The sequence below is a fragment of the Psittacula echo genome, assembly GCF_963264785.1.
Source record: "Psittacula echo genome assembly, chromosome: 2".
Classification (NCBI taxonomy): Eukaryota; Metazoa; Chordata; class Aves; order Psittaciformes; family Psittacidae; genus Psittacula; species Psittacula echo.
In genome coordinates this window covers 38,509,020-38,521,721 of record NC_137737.1, presented here as the reverse complement: position 1 = coordinate 38,521,721, position 12,702 = coordinate 38,509,020, and the positions used below count along the sequence as shown (strand labels likewise).

General features: G+C 39.1%; 1 protein-coding gene across 1 annotated transcript in view; it reads left to right on the top strand.

Moving 5' to 3' along the window:
- Positions 1-12,702, top strand: part of CUBN (cubilin) — a gene marked incomplete at its 5' end in the record, with an annotated part of 147,061 nt that overhangs the window by 130,433 nt on the left and 3,926 nt on the right. Inside the window, 4 exons of the mRNA XM_080609617.1 lie at positions 207-424; positions 10,175-10,380; positions 11,242-11,404; positions 11,861-12,069. Of these exons, the coding sequence (XP_080465743.1) occupies positions 207-424; positions 10,175-10,380; positions 11,242-11,404; positions 11,861-12,069 (796 nt within the window). The remainder of the gene's footprint in view (positions 1-206; positions 425-10,174; positions 10,381-11,241; positions 11,405-11,860; positions 12,070-12,702) is intronic.

The window sequence follows — 12,702 nt, the reverse complement described above, 5'->3', positions numbered from 1 at the left end:
GGGTTGCAATTTCTGAAGCTGGCTGACTGGAATGTTTTGCCGTGCAGTTAGTAGTTCTGCTTGCTTGTTCCTGAAGATAAATGTTTTGTCTGTGTATGGCTTTGGCTATTGCTATTACCTGGACCTTTCCTCAAACATTAAAACCACACATAACACAGGAATAGAAATAAAAATGTGATACCTAAAGCTCCAAATGTATTTTACAGATTCAACAGCTTCCAGCTTGAAATATCTCCTTCTTGCTACAAAGACTATGTGGCTGTATATGATGGCTCAGACACTCATGCTCCTCTCCTTGGGAAATTCTGTGGCTCCACACTGCCTCCGAATATTAAGAGCTCCAGTAATAACCTGTTCCTGGTGTTTATCACAGACTTCTTTGGAGCAGATAGGGGGTGGAAAGCATCCTTCAGGGAGACCTTAGGTAAGAGTATGATCAGACTCCTAAACCCAAGAATCTGCTGGTAAGTAATTTCCTTTGGTGAGGAGTGGTTATGGTCTCCCTCACTAGGGGTGCTGGAAACAAAAGAATGTTTCTGATTTTGAAAACATTGGCTGAACTAAGATAAATACTAGGCTTTATGAGGTCCCTGCATTCCAGCCCTGGTTCTGAACTGATTCCTTTTATTCTTTGCTAACCTTTTCCTGCCTCTCTGAAGGAACAGGCATTTCTTGGGTGACCAAAGCTTAGCAGCACCCAAAGGCCCTCTCTTTTGGAGGAAATCTGGCAATATCAGAGAATTCTAATTCTTCTATAGGTTGGTGGTGTGCTAAAGATGCCTCCTTCCAATCTGTCTTCTATTTCCATTTCCTTGCAGTTTGCATCACACTTTTAAAAAAGTGTTATGTTCAGCCAAGCCTGGGGCTCCCCTGCAGGCACCACTATGATTTTGTAGGATCAGTCTGCTTAGCTGGCTATAACATTAATGGGATCATTCTAAGAAGGCACTGGATATTTAATGTTTTGATGGACACAAGAGTCAGGGCCAAAGCTTGATTGTTGCCTTAAAAAACACTTTAAACCCACTAGTCTATTTTTAAGATTAAGGTGTAAAAGGAGATTTTTACCTTCTTATAACATCTGAATTGTTTAAGGATGATAAGCAGCAAATGATTATTACATGTAAATTGATTTCATTTCACCACTAGTAGTTTCCTGTGTAATTAACTCAATGTTTTTGTGATCTAGAAAGAAGTAATTGTCCCATGTACAAAGCTGGCACTCACACAGTTTGGAATGAAAGGCCTTTGTGGCAGAACAAACATAGTCTTCTGCTGAGTCATTGAATCCCCTCCCAACCCCTGGCCAGCCACTTTCTCATTTGATACTGTCTGAGAAAGTATTTACAGATAAAGAAAATAACTGGTTCTACAGGCTTTGCCAGGAAAAATATTCCCACAGAACCTCATGGTCATTACTATTATTAACTCTTCCTTTGCTTCACTCGAGGTAATTGCTACAAGAATACTTAAGACCACTCTTGTGGACTGTTATTTCAAGTAACATAATGTTGCTTCACAGGTTGCTGTCTTTTAACCCTCAGGTATCAGTTATCAGAGATTCCCTGCAGCCTGGGATCCTGTTTCCAGGGTGAGATCACCAGGAACTCCCCAAGCTCTTGCTTTTCCTGTTGGCATATAGTCAATTTTTTTTGCCACTGACTTTGGGTTTATTTGTGTGACTTGTCAGAGATTCTGCTTAAGCACACAACAGAACAAAAGCCAAACTTGTCAAGTCAGAACCGTGCCTGACAATTTCCTAGAGCGAGGAGAAGCCTTTTATGAAGAAACTTTGACATCTATTAGGTTCAGTTTTGGAGGGTCATTTCTGCAGCCTCCCAAGGAACAGGAGGTTGTGGTGTTGCATGAGTTCACTCAGGAGCAATGGAGTTGCAAATTGGAAAAGATGGTCATGTGGACATGTGGGTAATGTGACGAAGAGGCCATGGTGGCAAGATGCATGATCATAGAAGCATAGAATTGTTTAGGCTGGAAAAGACCTTTAATATCATAGAGTCCAAACATTAACCTAATAGTAGGTCTTCTTTCTTCACTGTAGGAAGCAAACCACACTGACTAAACCACACAGCCACTAGGAAGGACCCTGACAGTCCCATACTGGTATAGAATGGCCAAAAAGTAGAAAAGTATATTATAAAAGGAAAACATGAGTCATAGTCCTACAAATGTTTCCAGTTTGACTTGTCTAAAAAACAGAGCCAGGAAAATCTGTGACGCATCTTTGTACTATGAGGTTGGAGATTCTGCTTCAAAAGAAGGAGAATAAAACCATAAAGATCTAAAAGACTGTTATTGTAAATGGTATTTTAGAGAAGCTCCCTCCTATCTGTCAAAAGATAAAACCCATGTGGTTTTACAGGGTACAAATGTAATCAGATGACAATTAATAATGATAAATCTCTTGGATAAGGAAGATGGTATCTGTAGAGGAACAAGAGGCCCCATTCTCTGTTGGATGACAGTGAGTGTATTATTCTGTAGTTACCCTGGGGAAGCACAACTGGATAATGTAATTACTGCTCTCTGTTTAATGTTGTGAGTGACCCTGATGATGTATTGGAAAGAAGCGAGGAGAAACAGTACTCTCATGTGTAGCAAAATAAGCTATTTCCTTTCCTCACAAGCTTTTCCAGTTTTTTTCCTGATCAGGCTTCTCTCGGGGGTACTGCCAAAATCCAGGGTTAGCCATTGTTTCTCTTGTGAATTTTATTAGTAGGAAGTCCATCTGATAACCATTGTAGTGGGAGGATAGAGAAGCATAGCAAGACTGATAGTAACCAGGCATTCAAAGAGATAAATCCAGAAATTTCTGTAGAAAAACATGCTGTTTTAATTAAAACAAGTTGTTTGCATCACTGATCCTGGACCCACTAGTATATTCAAGGTCCCCCCCAGTCAGAAAAAGGAGACTAACATAAAATATGAAATGGTATTAATTTGATAGTACAGCAACATCTCACCTTTATTTTTTTAAATGTCTTTTCTTTCTCCTTTCCACAGCAAGCATGTGCTCCTCTAGGCAATCAATAAAAGGATGAGAAGAGATAATCAATATCAGCTAAGGCATTTGGTTACATAAGATGTCTCTGTGAAGGAAGAAAAGCTAAGATTTCCCCCCAAAGAATGAGATCTGCATGTACTGAGCTTGTGACTCAGACAAAGACTTCCTGATTATCTCTCCAGCTCTAAGGGGAGACCTGGGCTTTACAGCTGACCCTGGCTGGTAGGGATAGACTCTGCACATACCTCTGCTATCCCTGCTGTGATAGCAGGGACTTTGTACTTTGGTGATAAAAGGAACTTCTGCCTATTCCCATGTGGCAATGGGGTGACCCTCTCATCCCAGTTTGCGATGCCTCTGAGGCTTACAATACAAAGCCTGAGAAGACATATATGGGTTTGGTGTGTTTTCATGTTTTTAAAGAGTCAGCAATGCCTGTTGGGAGATGTAGCTGTGACCTTATTAACAGCACATCATTTCTCCTTGGCAGCTCTCTGTGCTCATGTACATAGTTCTGTTGTCTCAGTAATGAAATACGTATCACATTCTAAACCATCGGAGAAGGATGTAGATTTCTGAAATGCAGGTCTGCTCGCTGAGGCTGTCTAAGGAATCCATGTGAATTTACAAGAAGCAAACTGTTACACATGGTTAAATAAGGAGGTTGAGTCAGAAAGCTCTTCCTGAGCTTTCTTTACACAATACAGGCAAACCTGAAACAGGTGGGATGGTGGGGAAGGTGTGGTGGAGAGGGGCAGGAAGGCGAGGGGCAGGAAGGCTGCCTGCTTTTTCTCTACAGCCCTAAATCCTGCTTGACTGCAAGCTGCAGCCAGCTCTTTCCCCTCCCTTTTTATAATATCTCTTGTGAGCATGCAGAAGAACTTATATGCTTTGTGAAAGAGCAGTATGGTGTACTGAATTAATATCATCCCTTGTTTGCATTACCTTGGGGCTTATGAGTTCATGGACTGTGATTCCACTGGGCTAGGCATTGCACAGGCAGAATAAAACAATCTGCTGTCACAAAGAGATTATGATTTAAACACAAGATGAGGAAAACCAGATGGATATAGACAGGCAAGAAGAATAGGGTGGCAACAATGGGAAAACTAGTATTCTAGGCAGAAGAAATGCCTCCAAAACCTTTGGCAACCATTAGGTTGTTGGAATGTGAAGTCATTGAAACACCCTGTCCTCTGCATTGTCCTCAGTTTTCCCAGTTTCATCCTCAAGGATCCCTCTCTCCTTTTTATTCAAATAAGCATTTCTATTGAATGAATTTTAATCATTTTACATAGGGAAAACACCATAAGTAAGTATAGTTTACAAGAAAAACAGTTGGAAAAAAGAATCTTCTCTGATATACTAGAAAAATGTAATAGGTAATTCACATAAATAATCTAGTATGCCTATCATAGCAATAGATAATAATTTATGTGTTTTTCTTCCTGAAAAAAATGATCTGTAACTTACCTGATAAATCATCTGGGGGTATCTGCCTGCCCTTATTCTATTAGCTGTGTATTGAATTACTTATTTCCTGTTTGGAATACAATACAGCAAGTGCCTGTCACCAATGGGTTTAGTGTTATGCTCTCCCCTAATGAAATTAAAGTGTACTTTTAAAAAATGGATCCAGTAGAATTTTCATAGCATTTTTATGCTATTTTATCAACAACAAAAATGCTTAATATAGTTCTAAGTCCAGTTCAATTCCAGTTTGCAAATTGAAAGCTTGGCTCACTCCGTCTTTAGCTTACAGCTGCAGATTTTCAGCTGTGCTCAGGAACCACAGTTGCTGTGGAGGTCTTTTGGATTATTCAGAATTGCTGACAAGAAAACCCAGTTCTGAACTGGCAATATAAAGTAAAACACTGGTTTGGTTATTGTGTTGCATAGGTCATGTTTAGGTGTTATACTGTGAGTCATGTCTAGATTCTTACACCACCAGGAATAATTCATTGCACCGATTTATGTAAATGATGTTAGCACCTGCTGTAGGTGGCACCAGGCACCTGCAATGACAACAGCATTTATGGCCCGTTAGGTGGAAAAGGACTCAGCACAGCTGAATCTCAGGTTTCCTGCAATCTTTTCTCCTTCCAACAAAATAAGTCTTTGAAGAATGTGTCCTCAGCTGTGGCATGTGAGTGTTGTTGCATCTTCTTGTGCCTTTGGAAAAGCAGCAGTGCCTGGCAGAGATTTCACAGCCCGTTACACCAGTTTCCAGGGGCGTTATCTCAAGATATCAAGACTTAGAACCTGGTGCCGTAGAGGCAAATCTGAGAAGCAAATTGCTTCAAAGTCGTAAGTCTTCTTGCAAAGTTTTCTTTGGGCTTTTGGTTCACACAGCTTTTTACAAAATACATTACACATTAATATTACACATTTCAAGATTCATTACATTGTCATGGCTGAACCATGTATAGCTTAATCTATTAAAATAATGAATGAATTTTGCCTAATAATATCTTTTCTTGATCTTATTATAGTCTATGAAAATAAGAATATCCATAAGAAGCTCAGAATATATACTAATAAGTCACAATTCCTGGACTGTTTCTAAATATATTTTGGGGTTCAAATGTAAAAATATGCATCAGCTTGAAATCTGACTAAATTTAGAAAGCACTTACAGTGTCAAAATACATCTCTTCAATATGTCTGAAAAGACTATAACTGTTGAGCTAAGGGATAGTCTACAAATGCCTCTCAGAAATGTCAGTTATTTAATGTCTGTGACATTTCTTCTCCCACAGCAGAATAAATAGAAGTGATTTGCATACTCAGACTAGACAGACAAGCAGAGAGGTAGACATTTAAGTCAGACATTTCTGACAGATCTAATAAAATGAGATGAAAAATTATTTTCAGACACTGATTAAATATAAATGTAGTGACTAAATGGTTAAAAGCTGATGGGATATTCAGATTAAACACACTTCACACAGGTGTGGGTGAACTCTGCTGGTATGATTTGTCTTAGCTTGACTGAAGTCAATGACTTCTTTAACTGAATATCTGTATTCTGGTGTGTACAAACAAAGGGTGAGGGAGAAGTTTCTGTTTCATATCACAGAGAGATCTGCAAACGCCTGGGTGGCTGTGATGCCAACAAGTACATTAATGCACTATTTGAATGAGGCCAGACTGCACGTCCGACAGTGGTCACTCAGACACGCATCGAGGAGATAGACAGGAAGGTACATACATTAGGGTTTTGCAGAAGTAGGGCAGGCTTTGCACAGAGCAGGTCTCAACAGTTGTATTTGGGATCAGCCAATGGTCTAAAAACTTAAGAATATGAACTTTGTCTTATTGCACTTGTGAAATCCTGCTAAAGCAGGGGACTGGGGCTTTGCAATTCTAAATGTCACTGCTGGTACCATTGCCAGGCCACCAATCCAGTCAAAAAAACCTTTCTGCGTAAAGGCGAGGCTAAGGACTAAGAAGAGTCCCGTGCTTTCTGAAGGCTCTTCCTGAAATGTTCAGGCACTGCAGTCAGGCTGGCACTGCTGTCAGCATCCTGCCACCCAAAGTCACAATGTCTGTACAGTGATTGCCAAACACAGGAACAGCTCAGCTCAGCTTGCAAAGGTTTACCAACCTTCAGTATCAGCTGTGAGACAAAGTATAACAGTACAATTTTTCTCTCCAGCCCTTTGTCCTTCTCAGCCTTACTGTTTGAAACCATGAACCAAAGAAACTATGAGCTAATTATCGCAGCCACTCCTCTGCACTGCAAATAAGGCCCATCAGGAAAGAAGAATTAGTCTTGGCAGAGTTAATCTTTGCTTATTCTGATTCTCAGTTCAGACCAGAGAGAAGCCTAGAAATCCCAGGGATTGGTATAGGTGAGACCAAATGTGACTCAAATCTAGGAGAGGACTTTTATTACTCTTCAAACAGAATTAGACCTTTGCTGCCTTCTAGTAGTTGCTCATTTAGTAAGAAGGGGAGAGCAGCAAAATGAGTTTGTTGTGTTTTAAAATGTCATTGGTTTAGTTGTTTCTGCTAGATTTAAAACTATTCAGTAGGCTCCCTTTCATTGCATCCATACCTGTGTAAATGAACCTTACCGCTGGCTGTGTTTCAAAAGCAGGCAGCTTCACAGATTCATCTTCATTCCCTATCTAGAGAATGTAACTTAACAGAGAAATATGTGCTTGGTCTCTGCTGTAATTAATTTTATTTGCCATAGGGAACCTTCAAGTCCTTCTTTTCTAAATGGTCCTTCAGCCTTTTAGTTTTGTTAATGCTTCCCACCAAAAGCAATTAGTGATGACAGTGTGTGCCCTAGTTCTTCTGATAATTTGTGTTCTCTGGCAAGCTGTTTATGGGGAGGACAACATTGCAATCTGATTTATGATGACCTTATGATTTTCATTTTAAATAAGAAACCAGAGACTGAAACAATACAGTCAGCCATGTAGTCAGTCCATTTGCCCCCCCCCAAATTGTTCTATAAGGTACATTTCTCATTATTTTTACAAAGTTTAGCCTTTAATATCTAAAAACCTGTTCTACAAATTAATAGACTTTTCAGTCCCAGATCTGGCTTAAATTTTAGCTACAATTTCTTTGGCTGTGTTAGCCAGCAATGAGTATCATTCCACTAATGATCACCAGCAGGCTGGATGGCTACTCTTTGGCCTTCTATTCAGAAGTAGCGCTGATTTTTCAAACAATGAGTTTTGTCCTGGCTACAATGCAATGCAATAGTGTTTCTCTTAGCGTGAGTTCCCTCCTATTAAGCAGCTGATCCTTCATTTACTTCTGGGTGTTCCCTCGACCTACGCAGCTTCATTATTCTGTAACTTCTAGTGGCTGCAATCAGATGGAGCATTGATCAGTACTAAAAAGCACCATGATGGATAGATTTTTCAACAAGGGCTGCTCTTTATTTGGCTTGATGCAGGCCTACTTTATATCTGGTTGGCTTCCAGTCTAGCCGATATTGATAATGTACTGTCCTGCAAGCATTTGACTCAATCCTGTCTGAGCAGGCTAGGCTAGGAACTGTGAAAGTTAATGATGAAACTTCATCTTTATTAACTGTAAATCATACTTTCAGTTATTTATCTCCATTTAGATGTTATTAATGGGTCTACTAGCTAGAATTAATTTTCTGATAATAAGGATTTGGCCTGTTTCTCTCTCTGTCAGGACAATTTTATGTGCTGTACAAACATATCTTACCCACAAATGTATTTTTTGTCATCTGGGCTGTCTTTACAGCTGCACAGCCAGCACTGAAGTGCATCATTGCAAAGGTCCAGACATTTGATATCTCAAAGAGCACTGACAGCCTTCCTGTTGCATGGCTGTGTGGCAATTCCCTACCTCCTGTTGCAGTGGTCTGACTGGCATCTCTGCAGCTCTAACCCAGAAAAGGATGAAGGGAAGCTTTGTAAGTTTTCTGATTCATGTATCACTCTGGGCTCAGTATTGCAAAGCTGGAAGGTTTGACTATGATCTATGCCTCACGATTATATGCTTAATGTTATGTTTAGTAGACAGTGTCCAGAATGCTGAGCAGGAAACGGCTCCAGCAAGATTGTTCCAGGAGGACTGAATAAATCATGCAGAAGGGTGAAAATAAGGCCTAGGCACCCTCCTGTCTGACACTTTCCTCCTTCCTAGACTATTTGTAAGAACGTTATTTATTGCTTGCATTTCCCCCACTGCTCTCAGCTTCTGCGGTGGCATTGGAATGAACAGTAACTTCATTAACAGCCCACAAAACTGGACTTGAATCTATTAATTCCTGACTTTTTCACTTTGTAATAAGTTTCTTCTGTTCATTTTTAGTTATAGTAAAAGCTTAAATCTCATGTTATTAAGGTTTTGGTGTTAAGCAAACTTCTTTGTAGGGTGGGGTTTTTCCGGCTTTGGTTAGTAGAGCACGACAGCATTCAGCCTTAGTCACTCTGGTTTAACCATTACAGTCTTGCAAGACAGGGCTCTTTCTGCTGCAATCCTGACACTTGTATGCTGATTTTTCACCAGAGTGATCTTTCGTAATACTGCAGCTCAAGTAGGGCACAGTTTTATATGACTGGACATGTGTCAGTGTGTCAAGGTTAAGTCACTGTATGTCCACCAGACAAGCATATTTCACACTCGCAGATGAAACTCTGAAACCCCACTCATGTTGCTGTAGCTTTGTTTCTTATCGAATTCTCTTAAAAGGATTTGCTGTGGGAGACAACAGGCTGGTTGCAGTTACTGCTTTGCTCTGTGCAGTTTACAAAAGCTCCTTCTCAGACTCAAAAACAAGAGGATGAGCTATACTTTATTTGAATTCCTGAGTTAAATAACTGGGTAGGAGACCCCATGGAGACTGGAAGGAAGTAAATAAATTGAACAGATTTATTAGCTCAGTCCAACCTCTGGAAATCAAACTACTGATAAAAAAGTAAAAAAAAGAATTAAAAAATCCCTTCAGATAGCCTGTATTTTGCTTGTTTGTGATTAGCTGCAATAAAAGGGTTCTGATCTTCTAATAACTGCCTTTCTTTCAATGTGACTGAAAACGTTATAGGGTTCAAATTTTCACGGCGACTAAGTCCAGGACTTGGCTCTGTCTGCGGGATCCAAACGAAAAGCACGCTGCTTTTCAGAGGAGTTTTAAGTTCTCACTAAGCAAAACGTTTCCAGAAGTAGGTCACTTGTAGCTAGATTCATGAATATGAGTCTTGGTCCCAGCGTAGGGCTGCCAAATTTAATCCTCCCCGAATGAAGTTGTATTGCCAAAAAAAGCAACTTCAGTTTTAACCGCATTTTCAAAGTCAACAACCCAGTGCCCCCTACTGTCCAAATATTTGTACTAGCAGGTAAGAATTGCATTAAAAGGCCTTTTAACCACTATTCTTCGATTTAATTTCTGCCCTCTGTCTTCAGACAATCCCTTTTAAGATTCATATTCAACAGAAAACATGAGCCTTTCTTAATTCACTCTACCAAATCTAATTGTGATTTGTATCAATCTAACACATTGCATTGAAAGCCTTTTAATCCTTCAGATAGTCCTTGTGAGACAGGACAGTAAAATTCTGTACCACCGAAAAAAGCTGCTGGCTTGACATTAAAGAGTTGAAGATTAAATAAATGTCAGGAATTGCTTTTAAAAAGCTTCTGCTTCTTCAACAGGACCTCAGAATGGCTGTGGTGGTTACTTGACGAATTCACCTTATAGCTTTGGCTCTCCAGTTTCCAATGTGACCAGAAGATATGAGAGAAATCTGGATTGTGTCTGGATCATAACTGCACCTGCAAACAAACTGATCAACCTCACCTTCACTTCATTCGTGCTCGAAGCACAATCTGCTCAGACTTGCCGATATGATTATGTCCAAGTAAGATAGCTGTATACTTTAACAAGAAAATATGAGTGAGATACAATCCATTATCCTCTCAGTGGGGCTAAAACTTAATTAATAGAAAATGGTCTTATGAAGAAATTAAACTGCTTAATATAATCAAATTTTTTTCTGTGAGGCTATATTACTATTCCAGATCACATCCTATCTTTTTGGAAACCAGTAAGAGTTTTAACACTGTTTATGGGGACACACTTCTGGTCTTAGATTGTCTACATAAATGAGCATTTATTTTACAGAACAGAAACAAAACTCAAGCACTTTGAAATTAAACTTGCAGATTTATTAGCATACACGACTGCTTGAAAGGATTTTAATTTATAAAATGTATTAAATTTTGAATAAATATGTCTTGATGCTCAATGCTCACCTGCAAAAGCTATTTTGTTGGAGCAAAATGCAAATTGCAAAATGTAGGATAGCAAAATGCTGCTAAACAAGATTCACCAAGGAGTGTTCTAAGATCCTGTTGAGCCCAGTGAAATTAGAAATCAGTTCTACAGCTTGGTGAGTAAAATCCACTTTTCTTCTTGAAAAGTGCTTTGAGACTACATATAAAAAAGATATCACAATGCCAAATTAAAATAAATTTTTTGATAGATTTGCTGAGACAGGATCAGAATATTCCATAATGAGATTTACACTGTCCCACAGGATTAGTTAATATAGCAATGAATAATTATAGTCATCAAGAACATCCTGTTAAAGCACAAGAGCATCTACTGTGCTTTTAAGTAAAAGAAATTGTAATGTCTGGAGGGGTCAGAGAATTTCATTTGTATTTATTTGTTTGTTGTGCCTAAACTATTTGTGGTTTATATACTTTTCTTCTCTCAGCTTTATGATGGAAGTAATGAAAATGCCAATTTAGTTGGCACATTCTGTGGATCTACAGTGCCAGCTCCTTTTCTTTCTACCCGTAATTCCTTGACTGTGAAGTTTTTCACAGACAATTATGTGGAAAGGGAGGGTTTCAATGCTACCTACACCACAGTGGATCGTAAGTACACATATACATATATATGCATAAATATATCTTGTGATTCTTTTATGGAAATAGGTACTTAAATAATAAATCATGAAAATTGATTCTAGATATAGGGCTCAGGAAGGGGCAAAGACAGTCTTTATCACAGCATTTATAAGCACTACCAGACCCTGGTGCAATTCTCTTTCTTTGGTCTTGGCTGGTTGCAGGGTGGCTGTCAGTCTGGAATGCAAACCAGGAACAGTCACAGATTGTTAAGACATCGATATGATAGGGAACAAACATTTATTTGACTTTTATGACATACATTGACACATCATTAACATGCATTTTACTTAACTTTTTTTCTTCCAGAGACTCACAGGTAAACACAAAAGTATATTGCGCAGTGTGGTTTTGCTCAATGAATATTCTTTCCCAGTTGGAAAGGTTTTCACTTTATGATGCATTTATCACCGTTTTACACAGGACTGTGTGGAGGAATATATAATGCAACTTCTACATCCCTGACTGCAACATCTCCTAACTTCCCAAATGAATATCCACCATTTACTCTCTGTACCTGGGTCATTGATGCGCCTCCACAACAGCAAGTCAGGGTGGTGGTAGAGACCTTCAACCTCCATTCCAGCCAGGACTGCTCTCAGAACTACCTAGAGCTGCAGGATTCACCAACAGTAAGAAATTTACAGGAAATACCATTCCTCATTCATATTCAGCTCCCTTCACTCTTTGAAAAGAGAGGAGAAACCAACCATTTGGTAACAGACTAACTGATGATTCTCACTGAGGGGCACATCCAAAGCATTACGCACTCTGCCCTACTTCAGGTGTGTTAACTGGTATGCAGATCTCATGGAAGCACACTATATACATATTCAATTAGACCTGGTAAGTGTTAAGACAATTTTTCACAGTTGTACCCAGTAACAAGGCTGCCAAACTTAAGACTCAGAAAATACTGCCCAATAGCAAGTTTTCATAAATTAATTGTACTTTCTCTCATCCAAGAACCATAATAAAAAGGAATATTCATGCCTAGAAGAGTGCTTGTTAAAAGCACCAGAAACCCCCCCACCTGTTTAGGTCCCTTGCATTATATTGTTCTAAACCTTCTTTCATTGTTTCATATTTTGGCATGAAAATACCTGTTACATTTGATTTGTTTCTCATCATAATTGAACACAAAATGTTGAGACATTATGAAGTGATTTCCATGAGAACTTTAAAATGTGATTCCATAACTGGTATAGAAAGTGTTAAGAGATTTTTTTTACCTCAAGTTCAAGAAATAGAAAACCAAATTCTAT